This window comes from Equus asinus, chromosome 20 (assembly GCF_041296235.1).
Source record: "Equus asinus isolate D_3611 breed Donkey chromosome 20, EquAss-T2T_v2, whole genome shotgun sequence".
In the NCBI taxonomy this organism is placed as follows: domain Eukaryota; kingdom Metazoa; phylum Chordata; class Mammalia; order Perissodactyla; family Equidae; genus Equus; species Equus asinus.
In genome coordinates, this window is record NC_091809.1 from 54,811,992 (window position 1) to 54,834,635 (window position 22,644).

At 38.4% G+C, this 22,644-nt stretch overlaps 1 protein-coding gene across 3 annotated transcripts; it reads left to right on the forward strand.

Moving 5' to 3' along the window:
- Nucleotides 1-304: 304 nt before the first annotated feature.
- On the forward strand, nt 305-21,104 carry POGLUT3 (protein O-glucosyltransferase 3). Of its 3 annotated transcripts, none has more exons than XM_014853317.3 (8): nt 324-739; nt 6,729-6,926; nt 9,184-9,470; nt 11,896-12,112; nt 13,872-14,068; nt 15,436-15,630; nt 16,888-16,992; nt 18,364-21,104. In XM_014853317.3, the coding sequence occupies exons 1-8, from the start codon at nt 355-357 to the stop codon at nt 18,487-18,489; spliced, it is 1,710 nt and encodes a 569-aa protein (XP_014708803.2). In that variant the 5' UTR covers nt 324-354; the 3' UTR covers nt 18,490-21,104. The 3 variants fall into 3 exon arrangements, with proteins under 3 accessions (XP_044608563.2, XP_014708803.2, XP_044608564.1); XM_044752629.2 differs by having other exon boundaries at nt 516-930; XM_044752628.2 differs by lacking the exons at nt 11,896-12,112; nt 13,872-14,068 and having other exon boundaries at nt 305-739.
- Nucleotides 21,105-22,644: the final 1,540 nt, after the last annotated feature.

Genomic DNA, 22,644 nt, shown 5'->3' on the forward strand with positions numbered 1-22,644 from the left:
CACGCCACTGGTGTGAACAGAAGGCTGTGAGAGGTGGTGTCGGGAGCTGAGCAGGGCGTGACATTTGCTCTGCATCTTGCAAACCCAGTGAAATTCCATGTTTAAAGGCATTTCCCTGAACGCCATGGCTGTTCTTCGCTGCTGGGCCCATTCTCTCCTCCCATGGCAATCACCACTGTTTGTATCTTTTTAAAACGGTTTCCTTTAAACAGCTGACAAACTCAGGCAACCAGAGGTGGGGGCCTGGCGTGTCAAGGCCTTGGCGATCAAGGGCACAGACTCGCTCCCTTGGTCTGTGTGTCCGCCCCTGGATCCCCGTCTTAATGGGATCGGCGCGGCAGGGGAGAGGTGGGGATGTGTCTATCGCTGCGTGAGGCAGGCGACTATCCTGCGCCCCTGCGTTCCGGCCGGGAGAGAGCGGGGGCTGGGACAGCGGCGACGGCGCGCGGGCCCGCCCCGGGGTGGGCGCAGCCCCGGCCGTGGCGCTCCTGGCCCCTCCCCGCCGCCGCCGAGCTGGACCGCAGCGGCCCGGCGACCATGCGCCGCCTCCCGCGGGCCCTGCTGCTGCCGCTGCCGCTCGCCCTGCTCGTGGCCGCGGGGGCCCCCGAGGCGCCGGTCAGCGCGCCAAGGAGCCTGGTGTGGGGGCCCGGGCTGCAAGCGGGCGTCGTTCTGCCCGTCCGCTATTTCTACCTGCAGGCCGTCACCTCGGAGGGCCAAAACCTCACCCGCTCGCCCCCAGGTAGCGTTCAGCCGCGGGCTCCCGCGCCCCGCTGCCCGCTTCCCTCCCGTCCCCGCCGCGCGTCCCCGCCGCTCCGCGCTTCTCGGGAATCCGCCCGCCGCCTGCGTGGCGCCTTTCCCCGCGGCGTGGCGCCCTCCCTCGGGTCTGGTCACCTCCTCTTCCTCGCCTCCTCCCTGGACACAAACGGCGAGGTAGTCTCAACAAAAGTCTGTTGAATGAATGAATGAATGAACTCCGAGGGCCAGTCCGGAATGGATGGCGCCCAGAGTGTTAATGAATGCAATGTGAGTTTCATGTTGGAGATGGTCTTTCCACCTCCGGCTTAGAAGTCTGAACTGTTATAGCAGGCCGGGAGTGACTTCACGTGTTGAGTCATCGAGCCCAAGAATCGCGTTACATTGTTTAGGCCTCATGGGTTTGAAACAGCTAACTCTTGCACAGAGGACGTGTCTGAGCAGTGGGCAGAAAGGAGGCAGTTTTGCATGCTAGATTTTTATTTTCTTATAGTTTTGAGTTCTTGAAAGCGGATTGCAGGAATTAGTGAAACTCAGTAGGACTCATTCGGTTTTCCCTCTACGAGGATGGATCTCGTCCTGAATGCTTTCTGGCCAGTCCTCCTCCCACGTTCTCCTTCGCATCTTGCCTTTACAACTTCTTACAACTTGTCCTGCTGGTTTCAAGTTGTTGCCAGTCAGGATTTGCTAATTTGTGTCTAATTTATGTCCAGCCCACTGGCACCCTGCTTCATCAACAGAGGCAATCAGAAGAAGCCAGTGCCTCTGTCGCTGCCAGTGGAAAACTATAACTAGTTTTTTAGTTTTGGAAAGATTTTCCATGTCCCTAAGGATCAGAAGAAAATATTCTCAAACCCAGATTTCAAGTCTTTCACTATGGGGTGTATTTTCTTCCTTATTATTTTCTTTCTTTTCTAAAATTAATTTTATAGTGTTATATTGAGGAGACTTTATAAAGAAAAGAAGGTGGAAAACTAAGAAAAAATTAATTTATTCGTGAAAAAGAAAATTACACGATCCAAAATGAAATACTGCTAATCTTACTATTAATGAAGGAACTGTGAATTCAGATAAAATTCCATTTTTTAATCTAAAAATATTAGCAAAGATTTTTTTTTAAGCGCTAACACTCAAAGCTGTTAAGGCAGCGATGAGATCCTCTCAGTGACCTTCATGCTCTGCAGGTGGAAGCACAAATTGGTCAAATGTTTCTGGAAAGTAATTTTCCAAATGTATCAAGAATCTTAAGCTTTTACAAACCTAATGTACAAAAAATGAGTTTTGGGCTGCCAGGTGGCATAGTGGTTGAGTTCGCCAGCTCCGCTTTGAAGGTGCAGGGTTCACTGTTGGGATCGCCAGGGTAAACCTATGCACTGCTTATCAAGCCGTGCTGTAAAACACATGTGGCAGCACATAAAAAAAATAGAGGAAGATTGCTGCAGATGTTAGTTCACTGACAATCTTATTCCAGCAAAAGGAAAATAGGCTCAGGGCCAGTCTCCCCTCCCCCCCCCTCCCCCCCCCGCCCCACACACGTACCAAAAAGTTTCAACAATTAGAAAATGTAATTTTTTTAAAATGTCATTTACAAAAAACGCCCATGCCCTTTAATCTGGTGATCTGATTTCCAGGTATCTGTCTTGAGAAAATGATCAGAATGTGGTCAAAGATTTTTATATGCAAGGATATTCTTGCAGTATTATAATTATTTATTACAGTAAGTTTAGATAGCCAGCTATAAAGTAATTACTAAATAAAGTATGGTACGTGCACGTGATGGAATATTTGACAGTCATTAAAAGTAACATTTTAGATTCTGCTTATGTGACATATCTAAAGTAGTCAAATTCATAGAAACTGTTGTCAGGGGCTGAGAGGAAGAGGGAAATGGGAAGTTGTTGAATAGATATAGAGTTTCCGTTTTGCAAAATGAAAAAAGAAACAAGCTTAGAGATTGGCTGCACAAAAATGTGAATATACGTAACACCAGTGAACTATAAACTTAAAGTGGTTAAGATGGTCAATTTTATGTTATGTGTTTTTTACTGCAATTAAATATTTTTTTAAAGTAACGTTTTAAAAGATTATTTAGTAATGCTTATCCTAGGTTAAGGATGGAATAAACAGGAAAGAAATTATATAGTTTCATTCTAATTTTGTAATAAATAAACGAACCTGTACCTCGCTCATCAGTGTTAGCTGTGGTTATAGCAAGAAAGTAAGGAATTTTTATCATTCTTCTTTTTCCCAAGAAAATATTACCCCAAAATGATCATAATGCTTTTATAATCACACACACACAAAAAAAGTCATAAAAAAAAAAAAAGCGAAAAACCAAAGACTTTCACCAAGTCTTTTCAGACAACCTCACTTTCATTCCCTTAGATTCTACTTGTTTTCTTTTAGGCCACTTGATTTCTATCTTCCATTTAAAAGGCTGTCCTATATTTCTGAAAAGCTTGTCCAACCAGTTCCCTACATCTTTTGCCATCATCATTCACCTGTAAGTCTTGAAATTTTTCCTTCTCCAAGAACTAATTGAAAAAAGGCAAATTTTCCTCAACCTATAGACTGTCTTACATGACTTACCAAGACTCCCTTATTAATTGTCACTCCCATTTAACAGTGTGGCATTTATCTGAATACCATTATTATGCTGCATATCTCCAGATACCTGGATAGCAAACATGTTGTGAACTTGAATAGTCTAAAGCAGGGGATCTCAAACTGGAGTCCACAGACAGAAATTAGGGGCTCCATGACCTTGGATGGGGAAAAATCCTACCTAATAGCTTTATTTTCACTACCATCTGACTTAAATTGAGTGTTTCCTTCTATTATGAATGTAGTCAGAACATGTTGATACTGTTATATTGCTGGCATCCAGCACAATGTCTGGCAGAGATGCTCACTAAGTATTGTAGAAGAAAAGAAAGAAGGGGTGGAGGGAGGGTGGTTGGCATATGTCAAGACAGTAGGATAGGAATACTCGTTTTCTATTCAGTTTTCCTGTACCTTCATCAGTAATGATATCTTCATAAAATAATCTTACGTCCTAGTTGTGTAGCACTTTAGTGTTTTAAACTGTGCCCTATTTAATTTGTTCTCCCTAATCGTTTTGTGAAGTAGGAAGGATAGATACTATTTTCTTCACTTTACAGATAAGAAAATGAGACTCAATGAAGCTAAAATGTCTTGCCCATGGCCCCACAGCTAACAAGTGTTGAAACCAAGACCAGACATCCAACCCTTTGAATACCTAGTTGAATGCTCTTTCTCTTTAATCGAATCACCCATAATACGGTTGTCGTGCATCAGTTTTCAGTAAACTCCTGGAGAGTGTCCATCGTTAGCAGGCAACCGGACATTTTTGGAGGATTTCCATTTAGCCTCAAGGCATAACAACTTGACCTTGTTGGACTCTGCTGCCTTGGCCATGTGATGGGGTTAATTTTGTTGCAACTACAGAGCCTTAATAAACTTCCCAAACAACAGGGGAGGGGAATGACTTCATTGTACCAGGAGTGGCTGAGATTATTTCTCCAATTTTGAATTCTGAGAATTTATACGTCAACATTGCACAAAATGAGGATGTTAGTTCAGAATGGGCTTTGAAAGAAGAAAGATTCAAGCTGTGTTCAAACAGTGGCTCTGCTAATCGTTGTATATGTGATGGTGGGCAAGTTACTTAACTTCTTCGAGCCTTGATTTCCCGATCTGTAAAGCGGGATAACAAATGCCTACCTCACAAGTTCTTGTAGGAAATAAATAAGACAAAAGGCATACAAAAGTCTCAAGCCGAGGGACTTGCGCATAACAAGTGCTAAATAAGTGAATTTTTAAAATTTTTGATTGTCTACATAGTCTCTTCTTTCTCATTTGATGAATTTTGAATTTGTGGAGTAAAAAAACAAGCTGAGCTTCAATTCTGTTCCATTATCTTGGCCCCGGGACAAACAAGAATTCACATTCCTTCCATCTGAAGCAATTTGAAATTGCACCATTCTCATTTTCTCTTTTATGAGGTTAGAATTGTTTATTTCTATTTCAGTCCTGATCATTATTATTTTGCATTGATTCTAATATTAATTTCATGCCAACAATAACACAGGCATGAAAGACTACTGTAAAAATAATCAAACTTTAAAATATGTATTTCCAATGGCTATATTCTATTTTTATACTTACATTTTGAAATATAACTTTTAAATGTTATTTCAGAGACAAAAATATGTTATAACTGAAAGAGACCATAGAGATCTAGTACAATACTTTCAATTTAAAAATAATGAAGTGTTTTGGAGCTAGTTTTCATCCATAAATCGTGCTCTACCCAAAAAATCACACAATCATTAATATGCTTGTCTTATATCTGTTCTGTTTATTTAAAATCATAAACTTATGGAGAACAGGACTATTTGATCAGGACACAAGAAAACTTTTCTTTACAGTTTCCAGTCTGGGGAGGGTATCATGGAAATGGCTTTCTAGTTCCCAGGCTCTGAATTCCTGATTTTCAGTCTACCATACCACGTTGCCTTTCTGAAACAAAGTGGGAAATAACACAGCAATAACTTATGTATTTCATTAAACATTTCAGGTAATTGGCCAACACTAAATAATTTCACATTAAATTATTACCTTATTTTTTTATACAACACCCCTGTTTATCTATTAGAGTTCACTTATTTTAGCAGACTTGTTTTCCACGCTTGTTTCAAGGATCCTAAAATGTATGTGTTAGGTACTAAATTATTTAATAGCAAGATGTCAGATACTACGTTACTATTACCAAGTTGAAGAGGCTGAGAAACATTTCTCCTGACCCACAAGAAAACAATAAAACCGTTGAAGATCCGAAGGAAGTGAAAACTTCACTCACTAGATTTAGAAACTAAGAATAGGAGAAACAAACTTTTTTTCAGTAATTTCAAAAAATATATATTAAATATGCTTACTTTCATCATATGATAGAAGTGAGATCACAGCATATTATTTGCTAGGGCTGTGGATTTCAGAGGATTCATCACTTTTTTTTAACATTTCCCTTTGATATGGTGATTAGCTGTGGTTAGGACGTTAACTAATCTTTATTCTTAAAGCTCCTAAGGATCAGATCTGCGCTGAGTGTAGGCATATATGCTCTGCACTCTGAAAAAAAGGTATGCCAGTGTTTATTCCCGGGCCACAGTAACATTAATCACAACAGTGTTGTTTCAAAGGCTAAATAAGTCAGCTAATATACTGCAAAAAGAGAAGGGAAAGTTTGTTAAGTAGATATTATTTATCCTAGAACAGAAAACCCACAGAATTTTGGAGTTGAAAGGGATGCTAGATCATCTAGGATGACTGTTTCATTTCAGTTTGAGGAAACAAGCTTAGAGAAGTAAACTCTAGCAGTTACAAAGATGTGTGAATGTGTGCACGTGTAGATGCATTTGTGCACAGAATCTGGTAGCTAGGTGTAATCTCTCTCTACTTAAGGAAGTAGAAGTATAGCTTGAAATTTGGGTTAGCAAAAGGAAAATGTCTTAGAAATGAGGATTATTAGATATTGAAATGGTTTACAAAGAAAGCGTGTATATATTTTACAAGGAGAAAATGGGATTACCTTAGTTCTCTGCCATTCTAAGAGTTCATGGATTTTTAACTACCTAGGCTTTAAAACTCAGCCAAAGTAGAAAAGATCAACTAGACAAAAAGTTAATCTCTTCCTTGCTTTTTTATGAATTGATTATTTTCCTTCAATAAATCTTTACTGAATGACTAATGAATCAATGTTGAGTCAGGTCCTTGATTTGAAGACATAAACACATAGTTCCTGGCCTCAAGGATCTTCCAAACTAAAATGATTTTGTTTACCATTGATGCTAAAAAAAGTAACTTATGTGTAGAGATAGCTATCCAATAATTGTTAATACAAAATAACCATGAAGTAGTAGAGTTATTTATATATATATATTTTTTTCTTTCAGGTCAAACACTATTCAAAGTAGTAATCAAATCTCTTTCACCTAAAGAGTTAGTCCGGATTCACATCCCTAAACCTTTGGACAGGAATGATGGAACATTTTTGATGCGATATAGGATGTATGAAACTGTCAATGAAGGGCTGAAGATAGAGGTCCTTTATGGTGATGAACATGTGGCTCAGTCTCCCTATATTTTGAAAGGTAAGTGATTATCACGTAATCCAGAGCCAGCCTTGTGTGTGTTTCACATGACTTCCAGAATGGGTTATGATGACCTTAAAGTCCTGCGCAACAGAGTAATCATGGCATACATACCTCCTGAAGCTCAGTTTAATGTGAAATTTTAAGAGAAAGAAAAATAAATAATTTAAAGAGATTTAAATGATAAGAGAAAAAAATCTTGTGTATTTACCCAGGTAGTTACCATTTCCAATATTCTTCATTCTTTTGCATAAATACATATTTCCATCTAGTACCGTTTGCCTTCTGCCTTAACGATTACCATGAACATTTCTTTTAGTGTGAGAATACTGCTAATGAATTCTTCTAGCTTTTGAGTGTCTGAAAAAGTCTTTATTTTGCCTTTGTTTTTGAAAGACATTTTTGCTAGGTATATAATTGATCATTAATGTTTTCCTTTTACATTTTGGAGATGTTGCTCCACTATCTTGTTGCTTGCATCATCTCCAGCAATAAATCTGCCATCAACCATGTCTTTGTTCCTCTGTGCGCCTAAAGGTTTTCTCTTTCTCAGTTGTCTTGAGCAATTTGATTATGTGCTTTGATGTAGTTTTCTTCGTGTTTCTTGTTCTTGGGGTCTGTGGAGCTTCTTGGATCTCTGGGTTTATAGTTTTCATTAAATCTAGAAAAATTTTGGCTATTTCTTCAAATATTTTTCTATTCTACCTCAGAATTCCTCCAAGAATTCTAATTACCTATATTTTAGACTTGAAATTATCCCACAGCTCATTGATGCTCTTTTCATTTTTTAACTTCTTTTTTTCCCCTCCGTTTCATTTTGTATAGTTTCTATTACTATACTGTTAAGTTCACTAATCTTTTCTTCTGCAATGTCCAATTTGTCGTTAATTCCATTCAGTGTATTTTTCATCTCTGGATGCTTTCTCATCTGTTTGAGCTTTTTTTCTGGGATGCAGTTAAATTACTTGGAAATAGTTTGAACCTTTCGAATTTTGCTTCTACAATTTATGAGGCAGGACCAGAGCCATGTTTAGTCTAGATCTAATTACTCCCCACTACTCAGACAATACCTCTTTGCATACTCTACCCAAGCTCCGTGATTTAGGATGCTTTCCAGTCTGGCTGTTGTAAATAGGCACTCTTCCCAGCCCTGTATGAACAATGGGTGCTGTTGCCTCTAATTCTGGAAGGTTCTTTCCCTGTCTTGGATAGTTTCCACACGTGTATACACTGATCAGTACCCTAAATACTTGAGAGGAACCTTGTGCAGATCTCTGGAGTTCTCTGTGCAGCTCTTTCCTTTCAGAGAGTCTCCCCTACAAATTCTAGCTGCGTTGATCTCCCTGGACTTTTAGCTCTGTTTCCTCAACTCAGTGAGACTTCTGAGCGCTGCCTAGATTTCTCCTCCCTGTTCCACAACTTGGAAACTCTCTTAGGCAGTACACTTGAGGAATTGTGGAGTTCACTTTACTTGTTTCCCATCTCTCAGACTCACTGTCCTTCACTGCCTGATGTCCAGTGTCTTAAAAACTGTTGTTTCGTATATTTTGTCTGTTTTTTTTGGTAATTTTAGGTAGGAGGGTAAATTGGTCCATGTTGCTTGTCTTGGTTTGAAGTAGAAATCTTCAAGAAACTTAAATAATTTTTAAAGGTTTTTTTATATTAAAATAAATATGGATATATTTCAAAATAAGATAAAATTTACATATACTCTTTTTTAAATGAGTCTCCAGAGAAGTTTTATACTTGTGGCTGGGCACTTTAAAATTACACTGCCAGAGGCCCCTGAGGTACACATTTCCTCTTTGAGACATGCTGATGAAGGTGATTTTAGGGACTTAGAGGAGTTCACCCCAACTTGTCTTAAAAAATCACCACCCCTACTATATAATAAAGCCTGAAAAGTAATACATTCTCTTTTTCCTTGTTAAGAGGTAAGTTGTTTTATGTTCATTATCCACATATACCTCACTGAAATGAATTTATCAGCTAATTGACCAAGAACAGGTTGTATTGGGAGAGAGCATACACTATAATAGGTTCTCTAGGGGGCTGTGAAAGGGGGACAGAAAGTGGAAGCAAAGGACTCTGACATAACTACTTTACCACTGATTTGTTTAAAGCAGATTATCCCTGTCTGGATAATCTTAGAATTCACCAAAAGTCGTCCTATGTTCACATCAGGTGCAGAAACAACTCTCTGTGTTGTGGTGCTTGTTAATGGAGCGTGGCATTGTTCGTGCTTTGCCTTCCCTAGGACCCGTGTACCATGAATACTGTGAGTGTCCAGAAGAGGATCCTCAGGCCTGGCAGAAAACCCTGTCTTGTCCAACCAAGGAACCACAGATTGCAAAAGATTTTGCATCTTTTCCCAGCATCAATCTCCAGCAGATGCTAAATGAAGTTCCTAAAAGGTTTGGGGATGAGAGGGGCGCCATTGTTCATTACACGATTCTCAATAACCACATCTACCGGAGATCTTTAGGGAAGTACACGGACTTCAAAATGTTCTCTGATGAGATTTTGCTGTCACTGGCAAGAAAGGTATGAGAATGAATTAATCTATTCCAAAAACAATATAGTTTAATTATTGCATTATAACATTTAAATGCTTAAAATAATAATGGCAAAGGATGGAAATGGATTCTAGGCTTGGAAATGTGCATCTAAGATGTCTATCACCTGACTCTTTGTAGGTTCTCCACCTTTATGGATTTCTCTTTCCTTTAATATTTGAATGAAATAGCTTACTTACCCCCATCCCAGGTAAGCAGGTGAAACAAGGCACTCCCAAGGTGTCTATGAACTCCCAGATATTTATAGCCTCAAGGTCACTTATTGAAGTTCTTTGTTTCTGTTGAATACTCCTTCCATTCAGATGTCACTTTGTGCAGCTGTGTTGTTTTTGTCACCTCAAAATGACTTGAACTTAGAATACATTTTCCTTGTTTTACTCTAAGAGCCTCTAAAAGATAGTGTTGTTGATGGTTGGGGTAGCAGAGAGGTTATTTTGTACTGGTGCATAGTAAAAAACAGAACAAAACAAACAAAAACCCTAACATTTAAAAATAGACATCCCTATATTAATCAGACTCAGTCATCCTTGCCTCTGGGAATTTCTCACTGGCTGTCCTTGATCTTCATGTCTTAGCTTCTTACTAAATATGGCTTGGGCCCTGCATCTTTCAGAAGACTTCTCCACCCCCCAATAACTGCCCTCCATCCCTCTATTCAACCCCTCTTTCCACATTTGTGGAACTCTTAAGCAGAGCAATTCAAACTGCCTTTTCTTCTTCCTTCTTCTTGACCATGCAGAGTGAAGGGTGAGGACGGGCATTTTTTTTTTTTTTCACCGTGTTCACCTAGAAAGACCATCAAGGTAGTTTTCTAAAACAAAAGCCAACTTTTTCCTGGGGGGAGTTATACAGTTTCCAAAATATGCTGAATATGTGGCTGCCATCAATTCTTATTTTAAATTTCAGCCGCCTCCCACCTCCCCATCAGCCCACAATAAGAGCATATGAGCGTATTATGGGCGCCTGATCCTAAAGGTGGTGCTTTCTTCCTGAGCTGTCACCAGTCCACCTTGCCCTGTATTCCTGTATCTTGTACTCACGTGGTTTTAAACTAGGGATAGTTTTGCCACTCAGGGCACAGTTGACAATGTCTAGAGACATTTTTGCTTGTCACAACTCGGGGGTTGCTACCAGCCCTCATGGGTGGAGGCCAGGGATGCTGTTAAACATCCTGTAATGCACAGGACAGCCCCTCACAGCAAAGAATTACCCAGACCAAAATGTCAATAGTGCCAAGACTGAGAGACTCTGCTCAATGGTGATAGCTTCTGATGTGGAGTTTATTAATGAGATTATAAACGAGCAGGAAAGTAATAGGGTGAGTAGTCATATCCCTTGCCCTTCCCTTCTGTTCTGGGTTCTTTGCCTGGTGACTGGGAAGAAATCTAAGATAAATGAGACTCAACTCTGGTCTTTGAGCGGCTCACTCTAATGGGACTTGTTTTTGTTATGTGGAAGTAAGACCGGGATGTGAATACAAACAAGTAATTGTACCACTGCATGATAGGCATGTAAGAAAAGTAGGTACCCAGGGTTAAAATGCCTGAGGAGAGCAAGTCACAGAGGAGGTAACATTGGATCTGAGTTTGAAGGATGAGAAAGGAGACTGCTAAGTGAATAAGTAGAAGAACATTCCAAGTGAAGAGAATTACATATTAAAGTGGGTGGCATTTTCAGAGAGTAGCCTAAGGTTTACTGGTATGTGGGCAGATGGAGAATGAGGCTCAAAACTAAGCTGGAGCAAGATAGTGGGGCCCTGAATTCCAGCCAGAGGGTTTAAACCTTGTCCTATAGGCTTAAGGTTCTGTTAAGCTTGGTAGTAACATTAACGTGGGTTTTAGAAATTCGGGCAGCAATGTGAACAGCAGCTTAGAGTGGGGAGAGTCTAGAATCAGAACATCTTATAAGGAACAACTATGGCAACAATCTAGCAAGAGATGATAAAGGCTTAAACTAAGGCATTGACCTTGGGGATGGATATGGAGTGGCAGTTTCCAGAAGCAAACTTAGATATTATAAAGCAGTTTGATAGTGAAGGAAAACAAGGGCTCGTGTCTCACTTTGTAGATTTGCACTTAGGCAGCTAGCAGAAAGGGTGCCTGAAGCCACTCATCCCTACTTTTCTACACAATTTTCATATCTGTAATACTAAAAACAGTTTTGAATGCCATCTCTGAATAGAGGTAGCTGACTCCTGGTCAGTGAATTTGCCATGTACCAGCCTCACCCTTGATTTTCTGATACTACTGTTGAGCAAGAGGCATTCTTCTTTCTTCTACTATTTTCAAATGTTCAGTTTTATTAGAAATAATTAAGAAGCCAAAGAACTGAAGCATTTAGTAACAAAGACTGAGACCTTCCCAGCACTGATGTTTATTCTTTTGTTTATTTAGGTTCTTCTCCCAGATTTAGAATTTTATGTTAATCTTGGAGATTGGCCCTTGGAGCATCGAAAAGTCAATGAAACCCCTGGCCCTTTACCTATCATTTCATGGTGTGGCTCTCTGGATTCACGAGATGTTATCCTCCCAACATATGACATCACCCACTCCACACTTGAAGCAATGAGAGGTGTTACAAATGATCTCCTTTCTATTCAGGGAAATACAGGTGAATTAAAGTTAATTCTCTAAGAAAAAGTGTAGAGGTAAAAAGATAGAAGGAGGGGCAGCCCAGTGGCCCAGGGTTCGCAAGTTTGGATCCTGGGCGTGGATCTAGCACTGCTTGTCAGGCCACGCTGTGGTGGCATCCCACATAAAATAAAGGAGGATTGGCACAGATGTTAGCTCAGGGCCAATCTTCCTCACACACACAAAAAGGTGAAGGGAATGTTCAGTCAGAGGGAGTAAAGGTATACGTTTAAATAACCATCGTTCTTCTTTTCTAACCAAGAAAAAAGAAAAGCAGCACGCTAAACTCTGAAGTGGTTTGTTTCAGATTCTTCTAACTCAAAAAATTAAAGATATGTGGGTTAGGCTGGTAATATCCAAACCTACCATAACTGAGTCTGCTTTGAGTTGTCACTTATAAATACCATTTTAAAAAATATATTTTGTAAAATTGTCACTTAATTCTGACTTCAATACCTTTCTATTGCTGAATGAAGTCAGAGAGCATTTTGGCAAATATAAAATTATATGCAGATGTACAAGAATTGTGATAGCAGTATAATTTGGAATTACTACCTCTGACACTTTGTAAGGAATTCTCCCCTTTCCTCTTTCTGCCTCTCTTGATCCTTTAAAATCTGAATTCCTTACCTCCTCTTTGATGGCCTTAGAGTTATGGTACAACATACCTTTTTATTAAACTGAACTTCCTGAGTAGAAAAAGCCCTGTCTCCTCTTTCTAGCCTCTCTTTCTGTTTATTGTGGTTTGGTGGACTTATTTAGCAGCCGAGACCAGAGATTCTTTGTAAACTACCCAAAGATAATGTGAAGTGAAAACTCATCTACTTTTTATTTGATAACAGTGAATTCCTGAAAAGTGTGCTAAGATAGTAGAGATTGACCCCCTCCGATTTCTCTGTTTTATGATTTATCCTTTAGAACACTGACAGGTGTTAACTAATGATCTCTCTTTAGAATAATAGAAATAGATTTAAATTCATTCCTCTAAAATATTTCCCTTCCAGGAAATAGAGGATAAAAATATATATGTGTGTGTGTATATTTTTATGTATATATATATAGTTGAGTTATACATATATATTTGCTTTTAACAGCATATTAGAAAAAATCTTTCTTGCATTCAAAAGTGATATGCTCACTTTTCTGAGCAAAATAAGGATTAAAGATGTGTGGGTGTACTTAGTTATATAGTTTTTTCTGGTCACCCTGTCTAAGAACAAAAGCCTAGCTCATTTTTTATTGTGAAGCACAAAAGATGGAAGAAGCTAATGCCTTGGTGAGTGGGCCAATCATTGAATCTCCCTTTTTTTTTTCCTCTTCTTCTTCTCCCCAAAGCCCCCCAGTACATAGTTGTGTCTTCTAGTTGTGCATGCCTCTGGTTGTGCTTGAATCTCCTTTTGCTTTGAACTTGACTCAGCATTATTTTGCATATTTCCTAATACAACATAAACCCAATATTTAAGGAACTTTCACAAGTACACAAATGGGACAAATTAGAGCATTCACCTCTATGATACAGCACAGAAGAGGACTGTTTCTAAAAGTCTAACCTTGAAAGTATCTCAGGCAAATTGAGACTTGATCTCATATTTTTTGGAAATAGCATCTACCTTAGAAGATGAGTTGTGATAAAAGAGCTTTAACATCTAAACTGACAATGGTAGATTAAAGATGATTATACTTACCATGAAAAAATTCAGATTCATAGTCATATTTTTTTTATGGTCTCAAACTTCTAGGGCCTTCCTGGATCAATAAAACAGAGAAAGCTTTCTTCAGAGGTCGAGACAGCCGAGAGGAGAGGCTCCAGTTGGTGCAGCTGGCCAAAGAAAATCCACAGCTACTAGATGCAGGAATTACAGGATATTTCTTTTTCCAAGAGAAAGAAAAGGAGCTTGGAAAAGCTAAATTGATAGGTTTCTTTGATTTCTTTAAGGTCTGCACTTACGTCTTCCTGTCTGGATATGAAGTGATAAACTTGTGTTAAAAATGTACTAAATGGTTGAGCTTGGGCATATTTCTCCTTTCTTGTGAACTGACACATACTTTAATATCAGGCATAGGGAGTTACAAAACTCATTGTGGTTTCCTTTTTGTTTTTTTGTTGTTATTGTTGTTGCTAACTTTGTATACCAAATAGCTCAGAACCATATTTAATACCCAAAATATAGTACAAGGATTAAGCTAGAGTTTTGGTGGATTTATTTCTCTGTTTTTCTATTTTTGGATTTGTTTTAATAAACTGGGAATATAAATGTCTTTTACATAAAGTGATCTCAAATGCCTTTTGTAAATAGAAAGAGTATAAATTAATTCACTTAAGTAAAATAGGAGCTGGAATTGGGGTTTGAGTCCTGCCTCCAGTCCTGCCTCTCGTCTTGCCTCTGCCACTAACTGTGGGACCTTCATCTCTTAGAGCCTCTGGCCTCTAAACATGCCTGATGCCTGCCTAGCTCCTTCAGAGCATTGTCATGAGGCTCAAAGGAGATAGAGATGTGAACAATGTGACAAAATCTGACTGCCTAGAAAAATCCTTGGTATCAATTATTTATGAAAAAATTAATTACTAAACCTGTGAGTATAGCCTGTTCATCTCAGTGTAATATAATGAAAAGAACATGGGATTGGGACTTAGAGACTAGAGGTTTACAAATTTTTCTGAACACTAGTTTTCTCATTTGTAAAAAAAAAGAAGGGGGATGCTAATACCTAATAATAATTGAGTGAAATTTAATGCCTGTGAAAAGTGATTTTGAAATGTAAATTGAAGTTTATTAATCTAACATATATGCACTGTGTCACCAGCCTCACACTTGTCCTTAAACTTCTCCAGGTTTCTGTCTCCTCAACTCTAAAACTGAACAATAGAGATAATGCCTTCCTTTTTCATAGGTTGGGTATAAGGAACAAATGAAATAATGTATAAATGAAAGTGTGAATTGTTGTCAATATTCAGATTTAGTAAATGTAGAACTTCTGAAAATAATTTTCCAACCTGGTTGCAGAAACCTGAATTCCCCATTACTTAGACATATTTAAAATAGATATCCCTATTTCCTAAAAGCATTTATCATCTTATTTTTAAATGCATTGTATTTCTTAATATTGACCTGCTAAAGCCTGCTTACAATTTTAATACAAAGAGAAAATGTTACAAAATAAAATATACAACTTCTAAACACCAAATTTGCAAAATGAGAAATAATTCCTTTAAATTTAGTATTAACAGTGTTGGTGAGAAGCAGAAGTGAAGTAAATGACTGTTAAAATTTTTGTTTGTTTATGTTTGTTTCAATCTTTTAGTACAAGTATCAAGTGAACGTGGATGGGACCGTGGCTGCTTATAGATATCCATATCTCATGCTGGGCGACAGTCTCGTTCTGAAACAGGACTCACCGTATTATGAACATTTCTATTTGGCACTAAAGCCTTGGAAACATTATGTTCCAATTAAAAGAAATCTCAGTGATTTACTAGAGAAAGTTAAATGGGCCAAGGTACGCTTTTTGCAATTTTAGTTTGTTTAGGCAATAACAAATTTATCAGTATTAGTTACATGAGTTCCATCAGAACACAATTTAATTTGACTTAATTTAGTCAAAAGAATTATTATCTAAAATTTGTGTTCCTTTCTATCAAAAGAATTAATATCAGGATCATTGTGTATAATTTCTATCAACATTTTTGAGGATTTTTAGATTTGAAGTCCAGTATTATACAAAATATAGATTTTTCTAAAGGAATTATTATTCATGCATACACACACAAGCAAGAACACACCAAATGTAAAATACAGATTGAAAAGGCTAGGGTTAAAGTGCTTTATGCACAAGGAAATATTTAAGGCAATTATGTGACTCTTTTCTTTTCCCCAGTTAGAAAAAAGGCACAAGTTCCTAATGAGTGCATGCTATACAACATCCCAAGAATCATGTTTCCCATAAAATAAGAATTCTTTTTTTTAAACAAAAAGTATTAAAAAGCTGTTGTGTTTTATTATGCAACTATAAAAATTTACCCTTCCGTTATAAGACTTCATTCTGTTTCTAAGCATCTGAGAAACACTATTTGGTTTTAGAAATAACTGGTTGCCTGAGGCAGAATCTTTTTTGTGACCCTTTATAAAGAATCAGAATTGCTTGCAAAAGGCTTTTCCTATAGGCGTCGTGGTAGAATATTAGCTATTTTCCAAAAGTGTAATTAGGAACACGGACTATTCATGGTAGAAGGAACAGCCTGTGACTACTAATGACTGAATTTTTGATTAGAACAACAATATAGTCTTTCATTGGTAACATTTTAGAACAACTATTTCACTCTAAATGCATATTTAAATAGAGCTTTTAAGAGATGTTATAATATGAAAAGATTCGTTCTATTCTAGTTTGTATTTTAATATCAAACAGGGAGGGTTGGGATGAGGAAACAATGAGCCTAAACTTCCTGGGTGGCTAGGAAAGTACCAATATAGTCACAGCAGAGGCTGCATGTGGGTTGTTGCACTGGGGAGGTGTTTTCTGGGCCTGTGGAATAAGGTCCAAACATGTACGATCATTTCTGTGTAACAGAAGGGTCTAGGAAAGTACTTTGCCTATTTCCGTAGCCTCATTCCTAAGTTGTGTTTTTATTGTGTTCCATCTCTCCCATACTGTTCACATTCAACCCCACATCTGTCCTACTTCACATTCCCCCTTTGCTTTCTTTGTTGGTCGCAGGAGTAATTTTCATTCATTGTTCCTTTTTAAACCTTTCAGGAAAATGATGGAGAAGCCAAGAAGATTGCCAAAGAAGGGCAGTTGACTGCTAGGGAGCTGCTACAGCCACACAGGCTGTACTGCTACTATTACAGAGTGCTACAGGTCAGTTTCCAGTGTCCATCCTGCTGGGTCAAGCGTCCTCAGACCACATGCTTGGCCTGAGTGCCTCGCTTCTTGAAGGGGTTCAGAGTGTCAGCCTGTGGAACCCTGGCTAAACTGAGGCAGCAGCCTATGGAAAGAGGCCTGGTGCTAAGTCCCTATGCGGCCACCATATTTTTATCTCTATTCAGTGCTTAGAGACCTTACAAATATAAATTAAAAGCTCCTCCCATCTTGTTAATGCTATCTTTTATTAAATGCTTTGTGGAATTCCTAGTTTAGCTGTTCTCTGAACCTCAGAGAATAACATCTTTCCTCATCTGGAAAATAAGAAAGTTGCACTGGAGATCATTAACATCTCTTTATGCTCTAAATGCCCCCCTCTTTGTTCTCCCTACTACTTAGGGTCCATGCTTTTGTTATCACAGTACAGGATAGAAAGCAAATATTTAACTTGCTATATAAAACAAACAAATGGAAAACCTTTATGATAGTTCTAATACCTAGGGCTGAATACTGAAGTGCAGATGTTTACTGGGAAGCCAAGGATTGGTTCTTTGAGTAACTACCTTGTGTTTTACTCAATAAAATTTAGCTAAGAAGAGAAAAAGAAGAAATTGTGGTTTTGGTTTTAACCTTATCTTATTCAGAAAAAAAGTAAATTTCCTCAGATGCCTATGGCTACTACCCTCTCATAGAAAAATAAAAATGATAAATTACACTGTTTACTAGAAGCAGCCTTTCCCTTAAATGAGTTCTGTTCCCTCTGCTGGTCTAGCTGTAATTTTAATAGTAGGAGTTTCTCCCTCTAAAATATTAATTAGGCTCGTGTACTCATTTAGTATGTTGTTGAGTTTGGCCCAGAACCTAGAATGTACAGCTAAATATAGATAGAACCACTAAACTGAAATAGCCAATTTATAGGAATATTTCAGTCAGTGGCCAAAGTAGAGGGACATTTCACAGGCCTGTCAATGTTTAATAGCCCTAAAGGGAAGGAAGTGTGAGACCTGAACTTTATTTTGACATGCTTGTCATCTTTGCTGATTTGAGTATTCAACAAAGTTATTCATTAACAAGTGGAGTTAAATGCCAAGAGGTGCTGTTATTTCAAGAAGGGACACTTGGCCTGGGATCCCTTTTGTAGAGGCTTCTCACTTACACATAAAATTGTGGATTGGGACTCCTTGTTAGATTATGAAATATTGTGCTAGTGCCTATAATAACTAAAGTTAAAATGTAACTTTAAGACTGGTATAAACCAGACCTTTGGTTTTAGTCTGAAGATACAAGCAACTAGAAATGATAGCATGAGTGGGGCGGGGAGGATTCAGTGGAATGAAGAGTGGACTAATCTTCAAACACACATTTCAGAAATATGCTGAGCGCCAGTCCAGCAAACCAGAAATACGTGATGGAATGGAACTTGTTCCTCAGCCAAAGGATAATGAATCCATCTGCCAGTGCCACAGGAAAAGGCCTTTAAGAGAGGAGCTTTAAGTCAGCCCAGATTCACTCCTGCGTATACCAGTGACATCTTTAATGGAAGTGTTCAGATGGAATCTAAGCCATGAAGAACACAGCTTGGAAGACTTTATCCAAAGGACTAGTTCTCTTGATGGTCTTATATAATGTGGATGGACAGAGTGATATTAGAGCAAGTATTACCAAGTATCTTTGGATATTAATTTCTTTTGAGTGAAAACTGCTATTATGAGCATCATAGTTTCTCTAAAAAGAAAACGTGGGGATCGTACTAGATAGAGAGGCTTGCCAAGATATAAATCACTCTCTGTGAAACTATTTACATCATATTTATTGATTCATTTCTACTTCTAGTTCACTTTCCCGCTTCCCCTTCCAATTATGAAGAAAAAATATTTGTGCAGGGCTTCCCCCCCTACCATGCCCCCACATAATTTCTTCTCCTATAAGCTGCTTTTGGCATTTAGTAGTAGCAAGCCTCCTCTAAGAAGGTCTGATAAGAATAATTAAGGAAGATGAGGATGACTCTGTTATTAAAGGTAGTTTGGAGACTATCAAGGGGCTATTTTTTTAATGCTCACTCACATCTTTTCAACTATGTTTTACCATGGCCTGCCTGAGACAAAATTAAGTAGAAACTGTGCCGTAAGCTAGAAATTCCCAATCTATCTGGGTTGGACATCCATCAAGGACAACACAATTATTAAAGTAGATGAGAGCATCTTATGAGTACCATTCATTATCTATTGAATAAATAAAAGATAACTATAGTCAGGTGGGGATCTTTAATTCTTTTTTAATCTTTAAAAGGGATACTTGAAAACCTCTGCAACAAGCTGCAGGAAAGCTAGTATCTTGGGCTTTGCTAATAATCTGAGAACAAAGGCAAGCATCCATTCCTCACCACACCCCTCTTCTATTTTACTGCTAAGATAAAAACTTTGGAAATTTCCTTTGCCTTTTAGGACAGGGTGAAGACTTAAGACTTATAGCCCAGAAATTTGTTGTACATTGCTTGTAATACCACCAATCCAAGATTCAGTTCGCTAAAGAACACACTCCAAAAACAAGAGCTATCCACACTCCCAACCTAAAGATATTTACTTCCCTAATTGAAATATTTACTTAATCTGGAAAATAATGTAACTGCTTTAAAGTAGTTATATCCTTTATTAAAGATCAATAAGAACACAGGATTTTTTTTTAACTAGACAAAAGCAACACCACATTTGGAAACAGTGAAATCAAAGTCAAGTATCCATAGAAAACTCCAACAGCCACCAGTTCAAAACCACCATGCACACATATAAAATAAAGAGCAAGCTGTACTGGCACCATACCCTAATGAACCCATGTCCTACATATATTGTACAGTCTGGAGCTTGTCAAAGCTGAGTTATGGAAAGACAGTTTGCCCTCCCACACACGTCCCTGCCCTCCAACCCCAGGTCCTTCCTGAATGACTAATGGCATTTTGTTAGAAACATCTTAAATTTTTAAAATTTGTATCACCTGCTCCCAGACAGGTCTGATAGTTAAAAGCAAGTTGAGACAAACTGGGCAGGTTCTGGGCATGGAATAGGAAGGATGTGCTTAAAAAATTAAGTGGAACCCCTTGAGAAATTCCACAGGGAGACAGCAGCCGTAGTCCAGATAACCTGTCTTCCACTGACTCAGTCATAGTCTCTAAAAAGAGTTTGTTTTACATGGCTTTCTGGTTTGTTGACATGAATATAACTGGGTAAAAATAGGATTATTAAAAGTCTGATTCTTTCCCTTTCACACGTTACCCACATATTCCATTAGTCATTTTTAATGCTTCAACTTTCATTAAAAATATCTGAATTTTAGGGGCCAACCCAGTGGTGCAGTGGTTAAGTTCACACTCTCCTCTTCGGCAGCCCAGGGTTTGCCATTTCGGATCCCAGGAGTGGACCTACACACTGCTTATCAAGCCATGCTGTGGCAGGCATCCCACATATAAAATAGAGGAAGATGGGCACCGATGTTAGCTCAGGGTCAATCTTCCTCAGCAAAAAAAGAAGGAGGATTGGCAGTAGATGTTAGCTCAGGGCTAATCTTCCTCAAAAAAAAAAAAATCTGATTTTTAAAAAGAGAGGAGTGTAAGGATATGCAAGTAAATATAATAACTGCATTTCTCTAAATAAGCTATCAACATGTTTGTTGCAGCATTGTTTTTAAGAATAAAATGTTGGAAACACCTTAAATAGCCATCATCAGAGTATTGGCTAAATAGATATTGACACATCAAGGAATACAGTATTACCATTGAAAAGAATGAAGTAGTTCTACATGTAATACCATGAAAGATTTCCATGACAGCATTCAGTGAAAAAAGCAAGTTACAAAACAACATGTATAATGTGAAACCATTTATGTAAAAAAACAAAGATGTATCCATGTGGTTGAAAGTTTGGAAGGATACACCAATATCTGAGGAAGGGATGGAGAGAAGGGAATTTTTACTTTTTGCTATATACCTGTCTACGATATTTAAAATGTTTTTACTGTAAGTATGAAATGGATTAGAAAATAAAGAAAAATGCAAACCTAGGAAAAGACAACAAATGCACTATATATAGGAAAATAAAATGGATATTTATATTTTCCTTATGCTGTTTTAAAGTCTCATATGTCTAGAATTTTATATCATGGGACATATTATATACACTTTTTAAATAAAGTAAATTTTCTACATAAATTTTGAAAAAGATAAATTTCATTTTTAAGAAAAAGATTGTAACCACATATAGCCCTGGTATTTCTGTAACTGGGTTGGTCTAATATTAATTCTATTATGTGTTCATGAATAAATGAACCAAAACTTCTATCACTACCACTTAATCCCTAGTGGGTAGAAATATTAGAGGAAAAGATATTTGGGCTTGACACGATTTTTTCAGTTATTTCAGGGGAAAATACAATAAGTTCAGCGTCCTTGTCAGTTTGTGTTGCCATTATAACAAATATATCAGAGACTGGGTGATTTAAACAGTAAATATTTATTTCTCACATTTCCGGAGGCTGGAAGTCTAAGATCAAAGTGCCAGCATATCTGCTGTCTGGTGAGAGCCTGCTTCCTGATTTGCAGACTGACACCTTCTCATTGTGTCTTCACATGGCAGAGAGCAGAGTGAGAAGAAGCAAGCTCTTTCCTGTCTCCTTATATGGTCACTAATTGCCTCATAACAACTCTACCCTTGTGGCCTAATTACCTCCCAAAGGCTCTGTCTCCAAATACCATCCCATTGGGGATTAGAGTTTCAACAAATTAATTTGGAGGGAGGGTGGTGGTGGTGGTGGTGACAAACATTCAGTCTACAGCAGGCAGGGAGGGGACAAAAGCTCCCTAGACACAATATGGCCAAGGGCAGAAGAAACCTGCATTTCTTATTTGGAGGGAAAGGAAATCATCCTTGTGGCAGTGAAGTATGTTTGACTACAAATAGTTGAGGACAAAATTAGCCAGACCTTGAGTAAAAGTCCCTCTTTATGTTCAGAGCTACAGTTTACGCTTTCCCAACCACTGCTGCTCCCACCCCAAGCCAACCTCTTGTGGAGCCATTCCAGACACTGAGATCAAAGTTAAGTCTCTTCTAAGTCAAGTTCTCTCTGTAGAGCTGTGTGGAAGAAGAAGCCACTAACTTTATACTGATGACCAACACTGCAACATTTCTTAGACACAAGGAAAGTAAAAGACAGGGCTTTTTGTTTTCTGTAGAAAAACATAGCATATTCTGGAATTGGGCAGTGGGAGAGGAGGAAGTGGTGTATGTAAAGGGGGATGAGACAGACAGAAGTGAGGGGAGGAGGGGAAGAGAGTTAGAATACAAGGAATATTTTTGAGAGTTACCTATTCTGTTAACCCACAACTAGGTGTGCTTCAATATAATTCTGACGCTAACCACCCAGATTTAGAGTCAGGCTCCACAGGTTTCAGGGCTGTGTTCCACAAGACTGCCCTTACAGACACCAGCCACAAATGAGGTCCCCAGCTACCCACACTTCTGATTGTTTGGCTACAAATTCGGCAGTTCCCATGATTCCCACTCTCCCGCTCCCCATCAGGTTCAATAATTCACTCGAACAACTCACAGAACCCACAAAAATGCTATACCTAACTATTATGGTTTTATTATAAAGGATACA

Bases quoted from the DNA above. Each gene is read 5' to 3' on its own strand.
- POGLUT3 (XM_014853317.3), top strand. From the start codon at position 355: ATGTGTCTATCGCTGCGTGAGGCAGGCGACTATCCTGCGCCCCTGCGT. The intron at 740-6,728 runs GTAGCGTTCAGC...TTTTTCTTTCAG, and splicing joins CCTCACCCGCTCGCCCCCAG to GTCAAACACTATTCAAAGTA. The intron at 12,113-13,871 runs GTGAATTAAAGT...TCAAACTTCTAG, and splicing joins TTCTATTCAGGGAAATACAG to GGCCTTCCTGGATCAATAAA.